This window comes from Ooceraea biroi, chromosome 13 (assembly GCF_003672135.1).
Source record: "Ooceraea biroi isolate clonal line C1 chromosome 13, Obir_v5.4, whole genome shotgun sequence".
Lineage (NCBI taxonomy): Eukaryota > Metazoa > Arthropoda > Insecta > Hymenoptera > Formicidae > Ooceraea > Ooceraea biroi.
Window position 1 is genome coordinate 7,112,019 of NC_039518.1, and position 24,297 is coordinate 7,136,315.

The following is a 24,297-nucleotide window of genomic DNA, read 5'->3' on the forward strand; positions in this document are numbered from 1 at the left end:
AAAATATAAAACGAATTTGCCGCTTACAGTAAGGTTAAGTATCGAGGAACGCGACTAACGACATCGCTTTGTGAAAAACGAAATTACTTTCCGACCAACCCAATATTTCGTTCGCCAACATTGCTCATGCCGAGTCATCGCCTGCGAATATCATTTACATGTCCGTGTCGTATTGTGCGATTCATCAGATGACCGACGCTTTTCTCATGCAAAATTCTACTTCAACATTCTATTGTGAGTTGCAATAAGCTGACAGCACTCACAAACGTAAAGCAAACTCTTGACGCGGTCTCCGGTCTGTCTCCGGTGTCTCGTTCCTTCATGACGCGAGTCCATTAGCTGCAACGAAAAAGAATACACGCTGCTTGAGCGAAAGGTGATACCAGGTTCGCGTTAACCTTGGCCTAAGGAAATCGGAGGAATTATCCACGAAAGTAGTAGAAATTGCCTCGACAAGACAAAGGGAGAGGAATATCGTTCTGAAACCTGCTATTAAATGTGAGTCAAAATGCTTCTTCCTTCTCAAAGAAGAGTCTTAAAAATATCATATCATCAGACTTCATCACCGGTGCTACCAGACTGAAAGTCAAACACATATTCAGTCTCGACTCGACATCAGGATCAAGATGACAGACGAAACTGACGTCACATTGAGGAAGAATTCGGTCGCGATTGTCGCAGATGTAGATTTCTCGTCCGAATCGAACTCTGAGAACGGATTTAGTATTACGGCCGAGGTCAAAGTTGCCCCGGAGACCGATGTCACGACCAAGATTGACATCGTGTTCGAAACGGGTGTCGCATCGACGATGATGGATCCCGCTCCCGGCGCGTCTGGAACTCGCGTAATATCCAACGCGAATGGCGTAGCCGACAAAGTAAACGAGGCGTCCATCGATGGATCATCCGACGTTGTCGCGCCTGTCCGAAGATTACAGCGGCAGCCTCCCGTGGACCGCCGAAGGAAGCCTGTCGCGGTGCCGGCAATCGATCGCACCTCATCACGTTGTCAGACAACCGAGAGGAACATCTCCGAAGCGGAGAGCAATGCTGCCGAGAGCAGCGAAGAGGACTTGAGAGAGGCAAACTTCACGAAGGAGAGATCAGAAGTGCAGCAAGCGATCGAGGAATCCGCAAGCGAAGGTTCTAGATCGGAGGCGACCGAAGCGGAAGTGACCGACGGACTGTTCACCGGGACAGTAGCTAAAGCGGAAGTTCAAGAGGAGGACTCGAGCACCGTTGAGAGTGAGAGACCATCGTTCGATCAACGATCACTGAACGGGACTGCTTCGAAGGGGCGATCGGCCGAGATCGGATCGAGGGTCAAGACGAGAAAGCCAAAGAGCAAGCTGAGAAGCACCCTGGAGCAGAAGATGGAAACGATAGAAAAGTTAGTGGAGAATCAAGTGGAGCGAATTTGGGGAGAGAACGTGGAGAAACATTCGTGGCTGCAACCGATCGACGCATGGATCGTCGACCGCTGCAAGCCTTCCACTAGCTACGCCGTCACGCACTGCCAGCACGATGACGATCAGTCTACCATGTCTACGTACGATTTCAAGTTCACGCCAGCGAAGGAGCAGGACGAGGAACCGAGGATCGAGAGTAGAGAAACGACGACAACGAGGATCGACGATTCGAGCCTGGAGAACAGACTAATGACACATTTGCGGAGATTGCGTGACCGGGCTGGTTCATCAAGGTCTAACCAGTTCGATCCGGCGAGCGCAATCGCGCAACTGAAGAAACAGGAAGCCGACGTTCCGTCGCGCGTGAGAGAGGAGAATAATTCGAACGTACTGATCGATCCGGAGGTGTTGGGGGTGAAGGAGGTGAAGCGCTGTGATCTCCTGGACAAGCTGAAGGATAACGTCAAGGAAAAGATGGAAGATATTCAAAGGGTAGTCATAGAAGCGAATACTATTCTTTCCCGTACGGGACAAATCTGGGTTAATACCGCAAGCGAGTGATATATGCGGCTATACAGGGTGTCCCGGGTTTTAACCGACAAACTGCGGGAGCATATTCTACTAGTGGAAATAAGAAAAAATTCTTATATCGAGTTTGCTTAGAAATGCTTTATTACAAGGTTATAAACCAATATTGAAAAGAAATATGAGATAAGTAACAACGGATTTTTTCACAAAAATAAAAATTATCTACGCAATGATTTAGTGACGCGTTTCAAAATGTTGTCCTTGCACATCGATACAAGCTAGGCATCGACGTAGTACAGAATTTGTTACGGTACGACATTCCTGAAAATTTTGTTGCATCTCAGTAACTGAATTAGTAATTCGTTGCTTTAAATCTTCAAGCGAGATTACTTCTGTACTGTAAACTTTATTTTTTAAAGTTCCCCATAAATAAAAATCAAGAGGCGTTAAATCGGGCGATCTTGGAGGCCAGAAAACCGGTCCTCCTCGACCAATCCACCTATGAGAATAATGTTCATCTAACCAGTTTCTAACTTGTCTAGCATAGTGCGATGGACAACCGCCTAACTGTATCCAGCTGTTTTGGCGAAGATTTAAGATTCTTTCCGAGCGTCGTCGGTGTCTTAGAGCTGAACGAACATCATCATATTCATTCATAGGTCGAAATGAACCCAAATTACGTAATTGCAAATGGGTATTACTAAACACAGAACTATCTGGTACTCTCCTGTTAGGAAATCTACGTTGAAACTCTCGTACGGCAGCTCGTGCATTTCCGTCACAGAATCCGTACACGAAATGAATATCAGTGTATTCCTCATTTGAAAACACTTTTGGCATTCTGATAGTAATTGCTAGTTCACACGACGATTGAAATCTAACGGCTACTGTTGTGAAAGTAACAATCATACTGAATCGTTTCAACATAGTGAACATGAATACATGTGAACATCTTCGACCTTGCAAATTCTACACTATGTTCCGTTGTTACTTATCTCATATTTCTTTTCAATATTGGTTTATAACTTTGTAAAAAAGCATTTCTAAGCAAACTCGATATAAGAATTTTTTCTTATTTCCACTAGTAGAATATGCTCCCGCAGTTTGTCGGTTAAAACCCGGGACACCCTGTATATTGGGTCATTAAGTATGAAACTTTACAAATGTAAAAGCGCCATCTTTAACATTTGTTACCTCAAATTTGACGCCAGACGTCAGTATCAGGTTAGGTTAGTGTGATAGATGTATGTTCACTCTTCAAATGTCATATTTGTTTGTTCAAATATCTTCATTAGTTTTATTGGTGGATTCTTTTTTATAGAACTATGGAAAAGTGCAAAATTCGTGTGATTTATGAATATGAGTTCCGCCGTGGAACCACAGGGTCGGAGACAGCTCGTAATATCAACGCTGTATTTGGTGAAGGTTCAACTACTAAAGCAACGGTGGGCAATTGGTTCAAAAACTTCAGAGATGGAGATTTCAGCCTCGCTAATGAGCCACGTGGAAGACCAAAGACGAAGGTGGATAATGATCACTTGAGAGCCGTAGTAGAGTCCGATCCATCTCAAAGTACACGTGAATTGGCATCGATATTCAATGTTTCCATACCCACCATATTGGTTCATTTAGCTGCAATTGGTAAGATAAAGAAGTTGGACAAATGGGTCCCGCACGAATCGACCGATGCGCAGCAGGCGCAACGTCTAGAGGCTTCCCTTTCTTTGCTTTCCCGTCACAAAAATTAATCTTTTTTTAATCGAATTGTCACCTGCGATGAAAAGTGGATACTCTACGACAATCGTAAACGCTCACATCAGTGGTTGAACGCTGATGAACCACCGAGACATCACGCGAAACCCAACATTACACAGAAGAAGCTTATGGTGACTGTTTGGTGGTCCAGGTCAGGTGTTATCTACTACAACTTTATGAAACCTGGTACGTCGATAACGGCTGAAGTATATTGCAAGCAACTGGACGAAATGATGCAACAACTTGCTATTAAACAACCGAAATTGGTCAATCGGTCAATGCCAATCCTGTTGCATGATAATGCTTGACCGCACACTGCACGACTGACCGTGGCAAAGCTACAGGAGTTGGAATTGGAAACTCTCCGTCATCCACCATATTCACCAGATCTATCACCTACCGACTATCACTTCTTCCGGAATTTGGACAACTTGTTGGTGGGAAAATTCTTCAATTCTCAACAGGCAGTCGAAACAGCCTTCCGCGACTTCATCGATTCCCGTACTCCTGGCTTCTATAGTAGAGGCATAGACCAACTACCACTAAAATGGCAGAAGCGTGTAGATAACATGGGCGCATACTTCGATTGAAAATAAATCATGTCCATGTGCCAAAAAATGCAAAAGTTTATGTTCTATTTGTAAAGTTTCATACTTAATGACCCAATATTTCGTCGGAACCGGCTGCTGCAGGATAAGCGTCACGTTTGTCCTCACCATGAAATTTAATAGATCCATTTATGCGTTGATTACAGAATATTTTAACTGTATAATATGCATATAAATGAGTCGTTTTGTTATTTAAATATCAAATGCATTTTTTAAATAATATACCCAAGTAGCAAGGTGACGTCATTAAGACGTCATTAAGATGTTATTAGACGTCACCTTGTTACCTGGGTTGTTAATCTTGTAACTTATAGCTAATTCTGTTTTTTACAAGATAATAGTATCATCGATAATGATAACATAAAATTGTTATTCTGAGAAATGTTGCCATATTTTTAATAAGAATTAATTAACTGATTGTAGAAATAAAATAATTGTAACGTTTTATATGCGCCGTTGTTACCGTATTCAATTAAAATATTCAATAATCGTGTTTTATATTATGTTTCGCGTCTGGCTCAATAGCGATCATTTTATTTAAAGTTCCATTTTTCCACGTTGCAGTATTTCCAGAGGACCAATCGATTGGCGGACGTGAATAGACGACTGAAATCACAGATATGGAGCTCCGTGGTGACGATTGTGCTCGTGGAGGCGAAGAATTTGTTGCCCATGGACATCGACGGCTTATCGGATCCTTACGTAAAGTTTCGGTATGTGAATTCAATATTATAGAAATATGTACGTAAAGCACGTAAACGTTCTGATTACCTATCGTTGTTACAAACTGATAAAAAATGCACATGAATAATTTGTTTCGAGTAATTTACTACAAAATGATAGTAACGTATATTTTCCGCTAATTATCTTTCATAAAAATTCTCGGATCTATTTAAACAATTTTATGAATAACGCAATTAGTTCGATCCAGTTACTTGATATATCCAGCTTATTTGTACTTTCCATACTTTACAATAGCACCTAAATTGATTTTACAACTAAATTAAAGTTTAAAGCATTAGCCATTCAGACCATGATCATCCATCGGAAGTTTCGTTAGAAAAACCTCGCGTTCTAATTTGCAGACTGGGCACGGAGAAGTACAAGTCGAAAGTCGTTAATAAGACATTAAATCCAGTTTGGTTGGAGCAGTTTGATCTCCATCTCTATGAGGACCCGTATCTAGGACAAGAATTGGAAGTGACGGTGTGGGACAGGGACAGGAGCCATCAAGACGATCTGATGGGCAGGACGGTGATCGATCTGGCGGCTCTGGAGCGGGAGACCACGCATCGATTATGGCGCGAGCTCGAGGATGGTTCGGGCAATATCTTTTTATTGTTAACGATAAGCGGCACCACGGCCAGCGAGACGATCAGCGATCTGGCTGCACACGAAGAAACGCCGGTAGAACGTACGCAACTGGTGCAACGTTACTCCATTGTGAACACCCTGCAGAGGATACGCGACGTGGGTCATCTGACGGTGAAGGTAATTAGAGACGATTAGCGTCTGAATCGTAGCGAACAATGGAGCGCAAGTTTCTTGAAAGTGCACCAAGTTTGTGTAATGTAATAATTTATTGGGTTGGCCAAAAAGTAATTGCGTTTTTTTTATATAAATAAAAGGCGAATTTTTCATGGGAAACAAAAACTTTATTAAACAATCTATTGTCCATTTTGTTTGATTATCTTTTGCCATTTTTCAGGCAAGTTCAAGATTCCGCGCTCAAAAAAGTTCTTATCTTTTTCAGCAAAAAACAATTCCAAGAACGATTTGATATCCTCATCAGCAGTCAAGGTTTTACCATTCAAGGCGTTTTGCAAAGAACGAAACGAATGGTAATCTGATGGCGCCAGGTCTGGCGAATATGGTGGATGTGGTAACACGTCCCATCCAAGCTGCAACAATTTTTCACGAGTGACCAAACTTGTACGTGGTCTAGCGTTATCATGGTGAAACACAACGCCTTTGCGATTCACCAATTCTCGACGTTTTTGTTTGATGGCATCGTTTAATTTATCCAGTTGACGACAGTATACGTCTGAATTAATGGTTTGATTCCTTGCAAGCAGCTCAAAATACACAATACCTTTAAAGTCCCACCAAACTGACAGCATAATCTTTCTTTGGTGAATATCTGCTTTTCAAGTGCTTTCAGCAGGTTCATCACGATCTTTTTCGTTTGACGTTGTTGTAGACGATCCATTTTTCGTCGCCTGTTATCATACGTTTCAAAAATGGATCATTTTCCTCACATTTCAAAAGAGAATCGCAGATGTCAATACGCTCAGTGAGATGAATTTCTTTGAGCTCATGTGGTACCCAAATATCGAGCTTACTAATGTATCCAAGTCGTTTTAAATGGTTTTCAACACTCGATTTCGATATGTTAAGATTCTCAGCAATCTCTCGTGTCGTTAAACGCCGATTGGAATCGATCAGTGCCTTTATTTTGCCATCATCAATTTCGATTGGCCTTCCTGAGCGTGGTGCATCTTTCACATTAAAATCTCGAGATCGAAATTTAGTAAACCAATTTTGACACTGCCGCAGTTTTAAAGCATCTTCGCCATATATTGGGTTGGCCAAAAAGTAATTGCGTTTTTTTTTAATATAAATAAAAGGCGAATTTTTCATGGGAAACAAAAACTTTATTAAACAATATATTGTCCATTTTGTTTGATTATCTTTTGCCATTTTTCAGGCGACTTCATGATTCCGCGCTCAAAACAGTTCTTATCTTTTTCAGCAAAAAACAATTCCAACAACGATTTCATATCCTCATCAGCAGTCAAGGTTTTACCATTCAAGGCGTTTTGCAAAGAACGAAACGAATGGTAATCTGATGGTGCCAGGTCTGGCGAATATGGTGGATGTGGTAACACGTCCCATCCAAGCTGCAACAATTTTTCCCGAGTGACCAAACTTGTACGTGGTCTAGCGTTATCATGGTGAAACACAGCACCTTTGCGATTCACCAATTCTCGACGTTTCTGTTTGATGGCATCGTTTAATTTATCCAGTTGACGACAGTATACGTCTGAATTAATGGTTTGATTCCTTGCAAGCAGCTCAAAATACACAATGCCTTTAAAGTCCCACCAGACTGACAGCATAATGTTTCTTTGGTGAATATCTGCTTTTCAAGTGCTTTCAGCAGGTTCATCACGCTTGCTCCACGATCTTTTTCGTTTGACGTTGTTGTAGACGATCCATTTTTCGTCGCCTGTTATCATACGTTTCAAAAATCGATCATTTTCCTCACGTTTCAAAAGAGAATCGCAGATGTCAATACGCTCAGTGAGATGAATTTCTTTGAGCTCATGTGCTACCGAAATATCGAGCTTACTAATGTATCCAAGTCGTTTTAAATGGTTTTCAACACTCGATTTCGATATGTTAAGATTCTCAGCAATCTCTCGTGTCGTTAAACGCCGATTGGAATCGATCAGTGCCTTTGTTTTGTCATCATCAATTTCGATTGGCCTTCCTGAGCGTGGTGCATCTTTCACATTAAGATCTCCAGATCGAAATTTAGTAAACCAATTTTGACACTGCCGCAGTTTTAAAGCATCTTCGCCATATATTGGGTTGGCCAAAAAGTAATTGCGTTTTTTGTTAATATAAATAAAAGGCGAATGTTTCATGGGAAACAAAAACTTTATTAAACAATATATTGTCCATTTTGTTTGATTATCTTTTGCCATTTTTCAGGCGACTTCATGATTCCGCGCTCAAAAAAGTTCTTATCTTTTTCAGCAAAAAACAATTCCAAGAACGATTTGATATCCTCATCAGCAGTCAAGGTTTTACCATTCAAGGCGTTTTGCAAAGAACGAAACGAATGGTAATCTGATGGTGCCAGGTCTGGCGAATATGGTGGATGTGGTAACACGTCCCATCCAAGCTGCAACAATTTTTCACGAGTGACCAAACTTGTACGTGGTCTAGCGTTATCATGGTGAAACACAACACCTTTGCGATTCACCAATTCTCGACGTTTCTGTTTGATGGCATCGTTTAATTTATCCAGTTGACGACAGTATACGTCTGAATTAATGGTTTGATTCCTTGCAAGCAGCTCAAAATACACAATACCTTTAAAGTCCCACCAGACTGACAGCATAATCTTTCTTTGGTGAATATCTGCTTTTCAAGTGCTTTCAGCAGGTTCATCACGCTTGCTCCACGATCTTTTTCGTTTGACGTTGTTGTAGACGATCGATTTTTCGTCGCCTGTTATCATACGTTTCAAAAATCGATCATTTTCCTCACGTTTCAAAAGAGAATCGCAGATGTCAATACGCTCAGTGAGATGAATTTCTTTGAGCTCATGTGCTACCCAAATATCGAGCTTACTAATGTATCCAAGTCGTTTTAAATGGTTTTCAACACTCGATTTCGATATGTTAAGATTCTCAGCAATCTCTCGTGTCGTTAAACGCCGATTGGAATCGATCAGTGCCTTTATTTTGCCATCATCAATTTCGATTGGCCTTCCTGAGCGTGGTGCATCTTTCACATTAAAATCTCCAGATTGAAATTTAGTAAACCAATTTTGACACTGCCGCAGTTTTAAAGCATCTTCGCCATATACATCACGTAACTTTCTATGAGCTTGCGCAGCGTTTTTCCCTTTTCGGAAGTAATAAAACAAAATATGAGGAAAATGCTCTTTTTGATTTTCCATTTTGAAATCGACGGCAAACAAACAATTGTTAACGAAATCGTGTACTTTCTTTTTGTAAAACAAGCTTGAACTGTGAGTTGTTAACCTACATAATGAATTTGCGGTTTAGAATGAAGTTAGTTACATTTCAAGACATGTATGTCCATCTATTAGAAAAAAACGCAATTACTTTTTGGCCGACCCAATATATTATATATTATACAAACTTGGTCTCTTGTAATGCGTCGCTGAAATTTTGCAGAAATTCGAATTTATGTTCGATATCGTGCAGGTAATGGGATAATGGTAATTGGAATTTGCCTCTAAGAAGTTTCAAAATTTAAAATGTACTGAGCATATGATGATTCTTACGTTCTCACGTAATGAAAATTAATTTTTGTACGAGAAGTACTTCTAAACTATTTTCTTATTTTCTGCATTAATCGTAGTAAATCGTTGCTAAAAAGATTTGTTCTCATTTTCTGTTTCATGTTAACGACACAAAATGAAATAAGTTCTCTACAGAATCTCGTATTACGAATGTCTAAAATAGCTTGCCTTGTTATAGGTATATCGCGCGCAGGGCCTCGCAGCTGCCGATCTCGGCGGTAAAAGCGATCCGTTTTGCGTGTTGGAGCTCGTAAATTCTAGATTGCAGACGCAGACGGAGTATAAGACTCTCGCGCCGAACTGGCAAAAAATCTTTACCTTGTGAGTAATATTTAAATTCAGGTCTCTTTCATGTTTTTCACTTTTACTCAATTCACTTTTAACGAAAGACAGATATTGCGTTATCAGATATTAAAGTGGAGAACACGTTAGAAAAAGAATTTCAATCTTTTATCAGCAACGTAAAGGACATCAACTCCGTCCTGGAAGTGACGGTGTATGATGAAGATCGAGATCACAAGGTGGAGTTTCTCGGGAAGGTGGCGGTACCATTACTGAAGATCCGTAATGGGGAGAAACGATGGTACGCATTGAAGGACAAGAAACTGAGGGGTCGCGCGAAGGGCAGTTGTGCCCAAATCCTCTTAGAGATGACGGTCATATGGAACGTATTCCGGGCATGCATCAGAACGCTCAATCCGAGGGAGAAGAAGTACATGGAGCCGGAAGTGAAATTCAAGAGGCAGGTCTTCCTGCGAAACGTCCTTAGGCTCAAAGCGATCATCGTCATATTCATCGATATAGGAAAATACATACAGTGAGTGATCGATTGAAAGAATTTTCAATAACTAACTAAATAAACTGAAATCATATTTCCTTTGATTAAATCATATTAAGCGGGGAGCCTGCTTTAGAACGTTGAAAATAAGGTATAATTTTATGAATTTTTTTTTTAGAAACTATACAGCGGATCATTATAAAACTTTGATGCATTTATTAGTACATGTTTAAAGATAAAAAAAATTATTTTTTGATTTGAATATATCGCCTGTAGAGGTCGTCCTGGAGGCATCTTAGTGCAGCCAGCATTGTAAATTGGTGAGCATTCTTCTGCCTCCAAATTTCATCCAAACTGAAAAATTGAAATATTTTCTCGTTATTTATGAATTCCCATCGTCGATGAACCTTTAATATTCATAAAAACATTAAGTTAAACAATTATTTTGCATGAAAAAGTTCAAAAACTTTGCCTAAAAATCGTACTTTTGTGTTCTAAGCTCCTCCATTTTGACACTTTTCAACTTTTTTCTTCTCTCTTTGGTTCATCGACGATGGGAATTCATAAATAACGAGAACATATTTCAATTTTTCAGTTTAGACGAAATTTGGAGGCAGGAGAATGCTGACCAATTTGCAATGCCGGCGACGCGGCTGCACTAAGATTTCTCCAGGACGACCTCTACAAGCGATATATTCAAATCAAAAAATAATTTTTTTCATCTTTAAACATGTACTAATAAATGCATCAAAGTTTTATAATGATCCGCTGTATAGTTTCTCCAAAAACAATTCGTAAAATATACCTTATTTTCAGCCTTCTAAAGAAGGCTCCCCCCTTAAAGCGCAAAAATATCTAATTTGATAAAATATTGTTTAAAATCTTTCATACTATGTCTCCTAAAAAAGAAAGTTTAAAAATTTTGAATTGGACTGACATACTTTCTTCTCAGTTTTTATTGTCTTACTAATTTATGATGCTACCCTCGTTTCTTACCTCGGTTAGGAGCTGCTGGGAATGGGAAAGCAAGACGAGGAGCATCATCGCTCTGGTTATCTTTATTTTCGGATGTTACTACTTCGAACCGTACATGATACCAGGGATAGCATTATTGATTCTCATGAAGTATTATCTGGTACGTCGCTTTGCATTATTTATTCTTTACCCAAATTTTAATTCTGCGCTTTCAGTATTATATACAGGGTGTTTCCTAAGTAAGTAGACAAACTTAAGGAGGATATTCCTTGGCTTATTTTAAGAAGAAAAGGTCATATAAACATATGTCCTAAACTGCTTTGTTTTCCAAAAAAAAGTACATCACTGTTTTCGTTCACTTTTCGTTTATTATAGAACAGTTTGTGTTATTGCAAATGAAACAAATGAAAAACAATAGTAACCAAAAAGAAAAATTATAACGAAAAAGAAATAGTAACTAAAAAGAAAAATAATAACATCACAGTAACTGCTGAAAATGTCCACCTGCAGCCATGATACACGCCTCGACTCTCCTTTCCATCGATTGACGTACACGCTCAAAAATACCTGGAGTGTTACGTATTCTTTCACATCCATCTATTATGCGATTTCTGAGATCTTCTTCATTTTGAATAGGTGTAGCGTAAACTAAAGATTTAAGCTGTCCCCATAGAAAAAAATCTACTGGATTTAAGTCTGGGGATCTTGCAGGCCATAAATGGTTTGGTCTTTGAGTACCTCGACCGATCCATCGATTGGCAAACTTTCTGTTCAAAAATTGACGAACTGCTAAGCTAAAGTGGGGTGGAGCGCCATCATGCATAAACCACATTCTATTTCTGAGCATGAGTGGAATATCTTAAATACACAATACCTTTAAAGTCCCACCAGACTGACAGCATAATCTTTCTTTGGTGAATATCTGCTTTTCAAGTGCTTTCAGCAGGTTCATCACGCTTGCTCCACGATCTTTTTCGTTTGACGTTGTTGTAGACGATCGATTTTTCTCGCCTGTTATCATACGTTTCAAAAATCGATCATTTTCCTCACGTTTCAAAAGAGAATCGCAGATGTCAATACGCTCAGTGAGATGAATTTCTTTGAGCTCATGTGCTACCCAAATATCGAGCTTACTAATGTATCCAAGTCGTTTTAAATGGTTTTCAACACTCGATTTCGATATGTTAAGATTCTCAGCAATCTCTCGTGTCGTTAAACGCCGATTGGAATCGATCAGTGCCTTTATTTTGCCACATCAATTTCGATTGGCCTTCCTGAGCGTGGTGCATCTTTCACATTAAAATCTCCAGATTGAAATTTAGTAAACCAATTTTGACACTGCCGCAGTTTTAAAGCATTTCGCCATATACATCAGTAACTTTCTATGAGCTTGCGCAGCGTTTTTCCCTTTTCGGAAGTAATAAACAAAATATGAGGAAAATGCTCTTTTTGATTTTCCATTTTGAAATCGACGGCAAACAAACAATTGTTAACGAAATCGTGTACTTTCTTTTTGTAAAACAAGCTTGAACTGTGAGTTGTTAACCTACATAATGAATTTGCGGTTTAGAATGAAGTTAGTTACATTTCAAGACATGTATGTCCATCTATTAGAAAAAAACGCAATTACTTTTGGCCGACCCAATATATTATATATTATACAAACTTGTCTCTTGTAATGCGTCGCTGAAATTTTGCAGAAATTCGAATTTATGTTCGATATCGTGCAGGTAATGGGATAATGGTAATTGGAATTTGCCTCTAAGAAGTTTCAAAATTTAAAATGTACTGAGCATATGATGATTCTTACGTTCTCACGTAATGAAAATTAATTTTTGTACGAGAAGTACTTCTAAACTATTTTCTTATTTTCTGCATTAATCGTAGTAAATCGTTGCTAAAAAGATTTGTTCTCATTTTCTGTTTCATGTTAACGACACAGGGGTTGGCCAAAAAGTAATTGCGTTTTTTTTATATAAATAAAAGGCGAATTTTTCATGGGAAACAAAAACTTTATTAAACAATATATTGTCCATTTTGTTTGATTATCTTTTGCCATTTTTCAGGCAACTTCATGATTCCGCGCTCAAAAAAGTTCTTATCTTTTTCAGCAAAAAACAATTCCAAGAACGATTTGATATCCTCATCAGCAGTCAAGGTTTTACCATTCAAGGCGTTTTGCAAGAACGAAACGAATGGTAATCTGATGGCGCCAGGTCTGGCGAATATGGTGGATGTGGTAACACGTCCCATCCAAGCTGCAACATTTTTCACGAGTGACCAAACTTGTACGTGGTCTAGCGTTTCATTGGTAACACCAACGCCTTTGCGATTCACCAATTCTCGACGTTTTTGTTTGATGGCATCGTTTAATTTATCCAGTTGACGACAGTATACGTCTGAATTAATGGTTTGATTCCTTGCAAGCAGCTCAAAATACACAATACCTTTAAAGTCCCACCAAACTGACAGCATAATCTTTCTTTGGTGAATATCTGCTTTTCAAGTGCTTTCAGCAGGTTCATCACGATCTTTTTCGTTTGACGTTGTTGTAGACGATCCATTTTTCGTCGCCTGTTATCATACGTTTCAAAAATGGATCATTTTCCTCACGTTTCAAAAGAGAATCGCAGATGTCAATACGCTCAGTGAGATGAATTTCTTTGAGCTCATGTGGTACCCAAATATCGAGCTTACTAATGTATCCAAGTCGTTTTAAATGGTTTTCAACACTCGATTTCGATATGTTAAGATTCTCAGCAATCTCTCGTGTCGTTAAACGCCGATTGGAATCGATCAGTGCCTTTATTTTGCCATCATCAATTTCGATTGGCCTTCCTGAGCGTGGTGCATCTTTCACATTAAAATCTCGAGATCGAAATTTAGTAAACCAATTTTGACACTGCCGCAGTTTTAAAGCATCTTCGCCATATATTGGGTTGGCCAAAAAGTAATTGCGTTTTTTTTAATATAAATAAAAGGCGAATTTTTCATGGGAAACAAAAACTTTATTAAACAATATATTGTCCATTTTGTTTGATTATCTTTTGCCATTTTTCAGGCGACTTCATGATTCCGCGCTCAAAACAGTTCTTATCTTTTTCAGCAAAAAACAATTCCAACAACGATTTCATATCCTCATCAGCAGTCAAGGTTTTACCATTCAAGGCGTTTTGCAAAGAACGAAACGAATGGTAATCTGATGGTGCCAGGTCTGGCGAATATGGTGGATGTGGTAACACGTCCCATCCAAGCTGCAACAATTTTTCCCGAGAGACCAAACTTGTACGTGGTCTAGCGTTATCATGGTGAAACACAGCACCTTTGCGATTCACCAATTCTCGACGTTTCTGTTTGATGGCATCGTTTAATTTATCCAGTTGACGACAGTATACGTCTGAATTAATGGTTTGATTCCTTGCAAGCAGCTCAAAATACACAATGCCTTTAAAGTCCCACCAGACTGACAGCATAATGTTTCTTTGGTGAATATCTGCTTTTCAAGTGCTTTCAGCAGGTTCATCACGCTTGCTCCACGATCTTTTTCGTTTGACGTTGTTGTAGACGATCCATTTTTCGTCGCCTGTTATCATACGTTTCAAAAATCGATCATTTTCCTCACGTTTCAAAAGAGAATCGCAGATGTCAATACGCTCAGTGAGATGAATTTCTTTGAGCTCATGTGCTACCGAAATATCGAGCTTACTAATGTATCCAAGTCGTTTTAAATGGTTTTCAACACTCGATTTCGATATGTTAAGATTCTCAGCAATCTCTCGTGTCGTTAAACGCCGATTGGAATCGATCAGTGCCTTTGTTTTGTCATCATCAATTTCGATTGGCCTTCCTGAGCGTGGTGCATCTTTCACATTAAGATCTCCAGATCGAAATTTAGTAAACCAATTTTGACACTGCCGCAGTTTTAAAGCATCTTCGCCATATATTGGGTTGGCCAAAAAGTAATTGCGTTTTTTGTTAATATAAATAAAAGGCGAATGTTTCATGGGAAACAAAAACTTTATTAAACAATATATTGTCCATTTTGTTTGATTATCTTTTGCCATTTTTCAGGCGACTTCATGATTCCGCGCTCAAAAAAGTTCTTATCTTTTTCAGCAAAAAACAATTCCAAGAACGATTTGATATCCTCATCAGCAGTCAAGGTTTTACCATTCAAGGCGTTTTGCAAAGAACGAAACGAATGGTAATCTGATGGTGCCAGGTCTGGCGAATATGGTGGATGTGGTAACACGTCCCATCCAAGCTGCAACAATTTTTCACGAGTGACCAAACTTGTACGTGGTCTAGCGTTATCATGGTGAAACACAACACCTTTGCGATTCACCAATTCTCGACGTTTCTGTTTGATGGCATCGTTTAATTTATCCAGTTGACGACAGTATACGTCTGAATTAATGGTTTGATTCCTTGCAAGCAGCTCAAAATACACAATACCTTTAAAGTCCCACCAGACTGACAGCATAATCTTTCTTTGGTGAATATCTGCTTTTCAAGTGCTTTCAGCAGGTTCATCACGCTTGCTCCACGATCTTTTTCGTTTGACGTTGTTGTAGACGATCGATTTTTCGTCGCCTGTTATCATACGTTTCAAAAATCGATCATTTTCCTCACGTTTCAAAAGAGAATCGCAGATGTCAATACGCTCAGTGAGATGAATTTCTTTGAGCTCATGTGCTACCCAAATATCGAGCTTACTAATGTATCCAAGTCGTTTTAAATGGTTTTCAACACTCGATTTCGATATGTTAAGATTCTCAGCAATCTCTCGTGTCGTTAAACGCCGATTGGAATCGATCAGTGCCTTTATTTTGCCATCATCAATTTCGATTGGCCTTCCTGAGCGTGGTGCATCTTTCACATTAAAATCTCCAGATTGAAATTTAGTAAACCAATTTTGACACTGCCGCAGTTTTAAAGCATCTTCGCCATATACATCACGTAACTTTCTATGAGCTTGCGCAGCGTTTTTCCCTTTTCGGAAGTAATAAAACAAAATATGAGGAAAATGCTCTTTTTGATTTTCCATTTTGAAATCGACGGCAAACAAACAATTGTTAACGAAATCGTGTACTTTCTTTTTGTAAAACAAGCTTGAACTGTGAGTTGTTAACCTACATAATGAATTTGCGGTTTAGAATGAAGTTAGTTACATTTCAAGACATGTATGTCCATCTATTAGAAAAAAACGCAATTACTTTTTGGCCGACCCAATATATTATATATTATACAAACTTGGTCTCTTGTAATGCGTCGCTGAAATTTTGCAGAAATTCGAATTTATGTTCGATATCGTGCAGGTAATGGGATAATGGTAATTGGAATTTGCCTCTAAGAAGTTTCAAAATTTAAAATGTACTGAGCATATGATGATTCTTACGTTCTCACGTAATGAAAATTAATTTTTGTACGAGAAGTACTTCTAAACTATTTTCTTATTTTCTGCATTAATCGTAGTAAATCGTTGCTAAAAAGATTTGTTCTCATTTTCTGTTTCATGTTAACGACACAAAATGAAATAAGTTCTCTACAGAATCTCGTATTACGAATGTCTAAAATAGCTTGCCTTGTTATAGGTATATCGCGCGCAGGGCCTCGCAGCTGCCGATCTCGGCGGTAAAAGCGATCCGTTTTGCGTGTTGGAGCTCGTAAATTCTAGATTGCAGACGCAGACGGAGTATAAGACTCTCGCGCCGAACTGGCAAAAAATCTTTACCTTGTGAGTAATATTTAAATTCAGGTCTCTTTCATGTTTTTCACTTTTACTCAATTCACTTTTAACGAAAGACAGATATTGCGTTATCAGATATTAAAGTGGAGAACACGTTAGAAAAAGAATTTCAATCTTTTATCAGCAACGTAAAGGACATCAACTCCGTCCTGGAAGTGACGGTGTATGATGAAGATCGAGATCACAAGGTGGAGTTTCTCGGGAAGGTGGCGGTACCATTACTGAAGATCCGTAATGGGGAGAAACGATGGTACGCATTGAAGGACAAGAAACTGAGGGGTCGCGCGAAGGGCAGTTGTGCCCAAATCCTCTTAGAGATGACGGTCATATGGAACGTATTCCGGGCATGCATCAGAACGCTCAATCCGAGGGAGAAGAAGTACATGGAGCCGGAAGTGAAATTCAAGAGGCAGGTCTTCCTGCGAAACGTCCTTAGGCTCAAAGCGATCATCGTCATATTCATCGATATAGGAAAATACATACAGTGAGTGATCGATTGAAAGAATTTTCAATAACTAACTAAATAAACTGAAATCATATTTCCTTTGATTAAATCATATTAAGCGGGGAGCCTGCTTTAGAACGTTGAAAATAAGGTATAATTTTATGAATTTTTTTTTTAGAAACTATACAGCGGATCATTATAAAACTTTGATGCATTTATTAGTACATGTTTAAAGATAAAAAAAATTATTTTTTGATTTGAATATATCGCCTGTAGAGGTCGTCCTGGAGGCATCTTAGTGCAGCCAGCATTGTAAATTGGTGAGCATTCTTCTGCCTCCAAATTTCATCCAAACTGAAAAATTGAAATATTTTCTCGTTATTTATGAATTCCCATCGTCGATGAACCTTTAATATTCATAAAAACATTAAGTTAAACAATTATTTTTGCATGAAAAAGTTCAAAAACTTTGCCTAAAAATCGTACTTTTGTGTTCTAAGCTCCTCCATTTTGACACTTTTCAACTTTTTTCTTCTCTCTTTGGTTCATCGACGATGGGAATTCATAAATAACGAGAACATATTTCAATTTTTCAGTTTAGACGAAATTTGGAGGCAGGAGAATGCTGACCAATTTGCAATGCCGGCGACGCGGCTGCACTAAGATTTCTCCAGGACGACCTCTACAAGCGATATATTCAAATCAAAAAATAATTTTTTTCATCTTTAAACATGTACTAATAAATGCATCAAAGTTTTATAATGATCCGCTGTATAGTTTCTCCAAAAACAATTCGTAAAATATACCTTATTTTCAGCCTTCTAAAGAAGGCTCCCCCCTTAAAGCGCAAAAATATCTAATTTGATAAAATATTGTTTAAAATCTTTCATACTATGTCTCCTAAAAAAGAAAGTTTAAAAATTTTGAATTGGACTGACATACTTTCTTCTCAGTTTTTATTGTCTTACTAATTTATGATGCTACCCTCGTTTCTTACCTCGGTTAGGAGCTGCTGGGAATGGGAAAGCAAGACGAGGAGCATCATCGCTCTGGTTATCTTTATTTTCGGATGTTACTACTTCGAACCGTACATGATACCAGGGATAGCATTATTGATTCTCATGAAGTATTATCTGGTACGTCGCTTTTGCATTATTTATTCTTTACCCAAATTTTAATTCTGCGCTTTCAGTATTATATACAGGGTGTTTCCTAAGTAAGTAGACAAACTTAAGGAGGATATTCCTTGGCTTATTTTAAGAAGAAAAGGTCATATAAACATATGTCCTAAACTGCTTTGTTTTCCAAAAAAAAGTACATCACTGTTTTCGTTCACTTTTCGTTTATTATAGAACAGTTTGTGTTATTGCAAATGAAACAAATGAAAAACAATAGTAACCAAAAAGAAAAATTATAACGAAAAAGAAAATAGTAACTAAAAAGAAAAATAATAACATCACAGTAACTGCTGAAAATGTCCACCTGCAGCCATGATACACGCCTCGACTCTCCTTTCCATCGATTGACGTACACGCTCAAAAATACCTGGAGTGTTACGTATTCTTTCACATCCATCTATTATGCGATTTCTGAGATCTTCTTCATTTTGAATAGGTGTAGCGTAAACTAAAGATTTAAGCTGTCCCCATAGAAAAAAATCTACTGGATTTAAGTCTGGGGATCTTGCAGGCCATAAATGGTTTGGTCTTTGAGTACCTCGACCGATCCATCGATTGGCAAACTTTCTGTTCAAAAATTGACGAACTGCTAAGCTAAAGTGGGGTGGAGCGCCATCATGCATAAACCACATTCTATTTCTGAGCATGAGTGGAATATCTTCCAAAGGTAGCTCATCTTCAAGAAAATGTAGATACGAAGCACCGTTAAGTTTCAAGGGAAGAAGGACAGGACCAATCAAAAAGTTTTTCATTTGTTTCATTTGCAATAACACAAACTGTTCTATAATAAACGAAAAGTGAACGAAAACAGTGATGTACTTTTTTTGGAAAACAAAGCAGTTTAGGACATATGTTTATATGACCTTTTCTTCTTAAAATAAGCCAAGGAATATCCTCCTTAAGTTTGTCTACTTACTTAGGAAACACCCTGTATAATATTTCGATTTAATATAATTAGCATGATGTATAGAGAATTAAACAATGTTATTTGCATTGAACATCGCATGCACTTTCAAATATATGTTACATATTTCTCGAATTGTCGAATCCAAAGGTCGCAAAAGTAGAACTTTTTATGATTTGCACAGCATGCAAAAAATTAAGCAAAACTTGATCTGTTAAGATTTTGAATTCCTTTATTATCAATCGCTATGTTGAGACATTGATTTTAATTAAATTTCTATTTTTCTATATTCTATTGGGTCATCCGGAAAGTTCGTGCCGATTTTTAATAGATGGCGTTGGAACATGTCTGAATATATCAATGTTATTGAAAACATACGATTTATATACATATGCTTAAAGGTGACATTTCAACGCATCTTTAGGAAAAAAGTTGTTTCAGATAAATTGATTCGTGTCAGTTTTGTACTCTTTTGAAAATGGAAGAAAACAAAGAACATTTTAGACACTTGATGCTTTTCTATTACCGGAAAGGCAAAAATGCCTCACAAGCAACAAATTCGATATGTTCTGTTTACGAAGAAGGCGCTTTAGCTGAAAGAACCGTACGTAAGTGGTTCGCTAAGTTTAGAGCTGGTGATTTTAACCTTAAAGACCAAGAACGCTCGGGCAGACCCTCTACTACTGATGATGACCAAATCAAGACACTGATCGAGAATAACCCGCGCTACACGACACGTGAATTAGCAGAGATACTGAAAATATCGAAAACCACTGTCCACGATCATGTAGTGAAGCTTGGTTACGTAAGTCGCTATGATGTATGGGTTCCGCACAATTTGGCCGAAAAAATTTAATGGATCGCATTTCCATCTGCGACTCGCTGTACAAGCGCAACGAAAACGTACCATTTTTGAAGCAATTAGTGACGGGTGACGAAAAATGGATCATTTACAACAATGTAGAACGAAAAAGATCCTGGGGTAAGCGAAATGTACCAGCATTAACCACTCCGAAAGCCGGCCTTCATCCAAAAAAAGTCATGCTCTGTGTCTGGTGGGATTGGAAAGGAATCCTATATTGTGAGCTCCTACCGCACAACCAAACGATAAATGCAGATAAGTACTGCTCGCAACTGGACGAATTAAAGACAGCGATTCAGGAAAAACGTCCAGAATTAGCTGATAGGAAGGGCGTCGTGTTCCATCAGGACAATGCCAGACCTCATGTTTCTTTGACTACCCGACAAAAATTGTTGGAGTTTGGCTGGGATGTGCTACCTCACCCACCGTATTCACCAGACATTGCACCTTCAGACTTTCACTTATTTAGGTCTTTGCAAAATTCTCTTAGCGGCAAGAACTTCAACTCTTTGATCGACATAAAAAACCACCTTGAGGAGTTTTTCGCCGAGAAACCTAAGAAGTTCTGGGAGAATGGAATCTTCCAGTTGCGTGAAAGATGGACAAAGGTTGTGAAACAAAACGGTGCATACATAAGTCAATAAATATTTATCGACATAAAAAAATGTTGCCTTTGAATTTTCCTTCAAAATCGGCACGAACTTTCCGGACGACCCAATATTTTTTACTATCCAATGCTTGCCGCAGATCCATCAACCATGAGGATGTACAGATTTAAAGACGCCCTGCATACTTTAAAATGACCCTCCTGCGCATGCTAGCGATGCTAGCTACGTTCCGCTTCATTTCTTTATTGGTGATGCTGCATGTCAAATTTTCTTTGCTACCTATCAGCTTAGCCGCCAGAAAAACGGATTCAATTCTTGGATTTACGGACAGGTCGCTGCGGTGACGGGTGCACCATTAGTTTACGCAAGTTCGCAGTTTCAAGATCATATTGAGCTGGGGTCCGACGATTGTCCGCCAACGCCAGGGGACGATGATGACGACGAAGACGACAAGGACAAAGTAAGCATCATTTTACGTTTCCGTAAGATGCACAATGACCAGTTTAAGACGGTTAGATATTTTACTTGAAAGCTATTTACAATATTAAAATATCTAAAAAGCAAATCTTTCTAAACAACGTCTGAAAAATTGATAGTACGCGCTTTGAAAGTTTAAACAAATTAGGTAACTGAATTAAAAGGCTTTTAAAATGTTTTTATGTCTTAAAATTTTCTTACTAGGCTCGCAAAGTTATTAAAAATATGTCGCGACGCTGGTTTTAGGAAGAGAAGAAAAGTCTGAAGGAGCGTTTGCAGGCGATCCAGGAGGTCACGCAGACGGTTCAAAACTCGATCGGCTATATAGCTAGCCTTTGTGAGAGAGTGAAGAACCTTTTCAACTTCACGATCCCCTACTTGAGCTACCTGGCGATGATCTTAGCGATCATGGGGGCGATCGTGTTGTACTTTATTCCTGTCCGGTATCTGATCCTCGGCTGGGGAGTCAACAAGTTCTCTAGGAAAATCTTCAGGCCTCACTCCGTGCCCAACAACGAGCTCCTCGATCTTATATCCAGAGTGCCTGACGACGAAGAGCTGCTTAATTATAGGTGAGTGCTCGGTATGATTTGATAACGTACATTAATCATATCTCGTTACCTTCCGGAATTATAATATGATTTCCGTTTATAGACGTAAAAAATGCATGCACATATTTCGGGAAACTCGAGTGTAATATGATGTCGGATAAGCCTAGCTCAATCGTATGATTTCATGTATCTTATTCTGATATTCTCTGTAACTGAGAAATAGAAAAGCGTGAGTCGAGAATTATCACTTTTCAGTGTCTTACTTTCTTACATTGTTATAAAGAAAAAACAAGTTCTATGATTCACAGAATGTTAGACAAATCACATAGAAGTGTCTAAATATGATTATTTGAAGATAAATACAGCATGACACAGTAAGTCCACGTTAAAATAAATATTGCTACAATTTTATATGAACAATCTGTGTATACATCTCTGATGATAAGAATCGCTAAAATAAATGTTAATTATGTGTCTGTGATATTTTATGTGCAACGTCAGGATTTATTTACATTCACTTATCTCAAGAGAAAGATTTATCTTCCATGTCATCCGTGACATGTGTCTTGTAGACTTTTCTTGCAAGATAAGTTTCTCGATACACATTTCTCCCCTTCTCAGGGAGAAGAGACGCACAATATACCTAAAACATCAGGCACGCTAACACAGTGAAAGTACAATTTCTCTCAGTACTACACAGGCAAATGTTTTCATAAATTATCACAAATCAACGAGATCGTACGGTCGTCGTCATCATCACTATCTTTGATGTCGTTTCTTTCGAGAGACAAAAAGAGCTTCCTCAGAAACGGGATGCCTGAACGCGTGTCCTTTTGCAGAGAACTGAAACCCGTGCCGACAGCTGATTGCGAGAGAGGCAGTCCCGGTTCGAACACGAGGAGGGAGCAGAGGAAGAGGCACAAAGCGGCGTAGCAGAGTTCCCCGCGGCCGGAAGTCGCGGGTCCTAGGTCGTCCAGTATCCTAAAAGCGGTCCTGCTGCGCCGGAAGCTGCGGCAGCGAAAGGGATCAGCGGAAAATATGGATGTGATCGACATAGACTGAACACCCTTTCATTTTGTACCTCGTTCCTCCGCCCCTCCCCCTCAATCTCCCTCAAGCCGTGAAAGAAATCTTGAATCTAGCGTCAGTCGTTAGCGACCGTATGCGTAGTGAACGTCTCGAAGCAATAGGCGAACGGCAATGTGTAGAAACGATTGATGATGAAAAATTTTTAATTTTCGAAAAAACATGTAAAATGATGAAAGTATGGGTTACGGATCTGTTACGTGATGCGATGAAGAAACGGAATACTTCAATCGCGAACTCGTGTGTTGCGACATAATATGCATGTTACGCGTCTTAAAGAATCCCGTGTTGAATCGAGAAAGCAAAAAAGAGAGAAATATGAAACTATTGGGTTGGCCAAAAAGTAATTGCGTTTTTTTCCAATAGATGGACATACATGTCTTGAAACGTAACTAACTTCATTCTAAACCGCAAATTCATTATGTAGGTTAACAACTCACAGTTCAAGCTTGTTTTAGACAAAGAAAGTACACGATTTCGTTAACAATTGTTTGTTTGCCGTCGATTTCAAAATGGAAAATCAAAAAGAACATTTTCCTCATATTTTGTTTTATTACTTCCGAAAAGGGAAAAACGCTGCGCAAGCTCATAGAAAGTTATGTCATGTATATGGCGAAGATGCTTTAAAACTGCGGCAGTGTCAAAATTGGTTTACTAAATTTCAATCTGGAGATTTTAATGTGAAAGATGCACCACGCTCAGGAAGGTCAATCGAAATTGATGATGGCAAAATAAAGGCACTGATCGATTCCAATCGGCGTTTAACGACACGAGAGATTGCTGAGAATCTTAACATATCGACATCGAGTGTTGAAAACCATTTAAAACGACTTGGATACATTAGTAAGCTCGATATTTGGGTACCACATGAGCTCAAAGAAATTCATCTCACTAAGCGTATTGACATCTGCGATTCTCTTTTGAAACGTGAGAAAAATGATCCATTTTTGAAACGTATGATAACAGGCGACGAAAAATCGATCGTTTACAACAACGTCAAACGAAAAAGATCGTGGAGCAAGCGTGATGAACCTGCTGAAAGCACTTGAAAAGCAGATATTCACCAAAGAAAGATTATGCTGTCAGTCTGGTGGGACTTTAAAGGTATTGCGTATTTTGAGCTGCTTGCAAGGAATCAAACCATTAATTCAGACGTATACTGTCGTCAACTGGATAAATTAAACGATGCCATCAAACAGAAACGTCGAGAATTGGTGAATCGCAAAGGTGTTGTGTTTCACCATGATAACGCTAGACCACGTACAAGTTTGGTCACTCGTGAAAAATTGTTGCAGCTTGGATGGGACGTGTTACCACATCCA

At 38.8% G+C, this 24,297-nt stretch overlaps 1 protein-coding gene across 1 annotated transcript; it reads left to right on the plus strand.

The window, feature by feature from the left end:
- Positions 1–49: 49 nt before the first annotated feature.
- On the plus strand, positions 50–23,284 carry LOC105280618 (multiple C2 and transmembrane domain-containing protein). Its single transcript, XM_026974559.1, has 9 exons — positions 50–1,901; positions 4,865–5,013; positions 5,386–5,791; positions 9,541–9,683; positions 9,820–10,179; positions 11,146–11,275; positions 21,148–21,321; positions 21,585–21,910; positions 22,729–23,284. The coding sequence occupies exons 1-9, from the start codon at positions 627–629 to the stop codon at positions 22,820–22,822; spliced, it is 3,057 nt and encodes a 1,018-aa protein (XP_026830360.1). The 5' UTR covers positions 50–626; the 3' UTR covers positions 22,823–23,284.
- Positions 23,285–24,297: the final 1,013 nt, after the last annotated feature.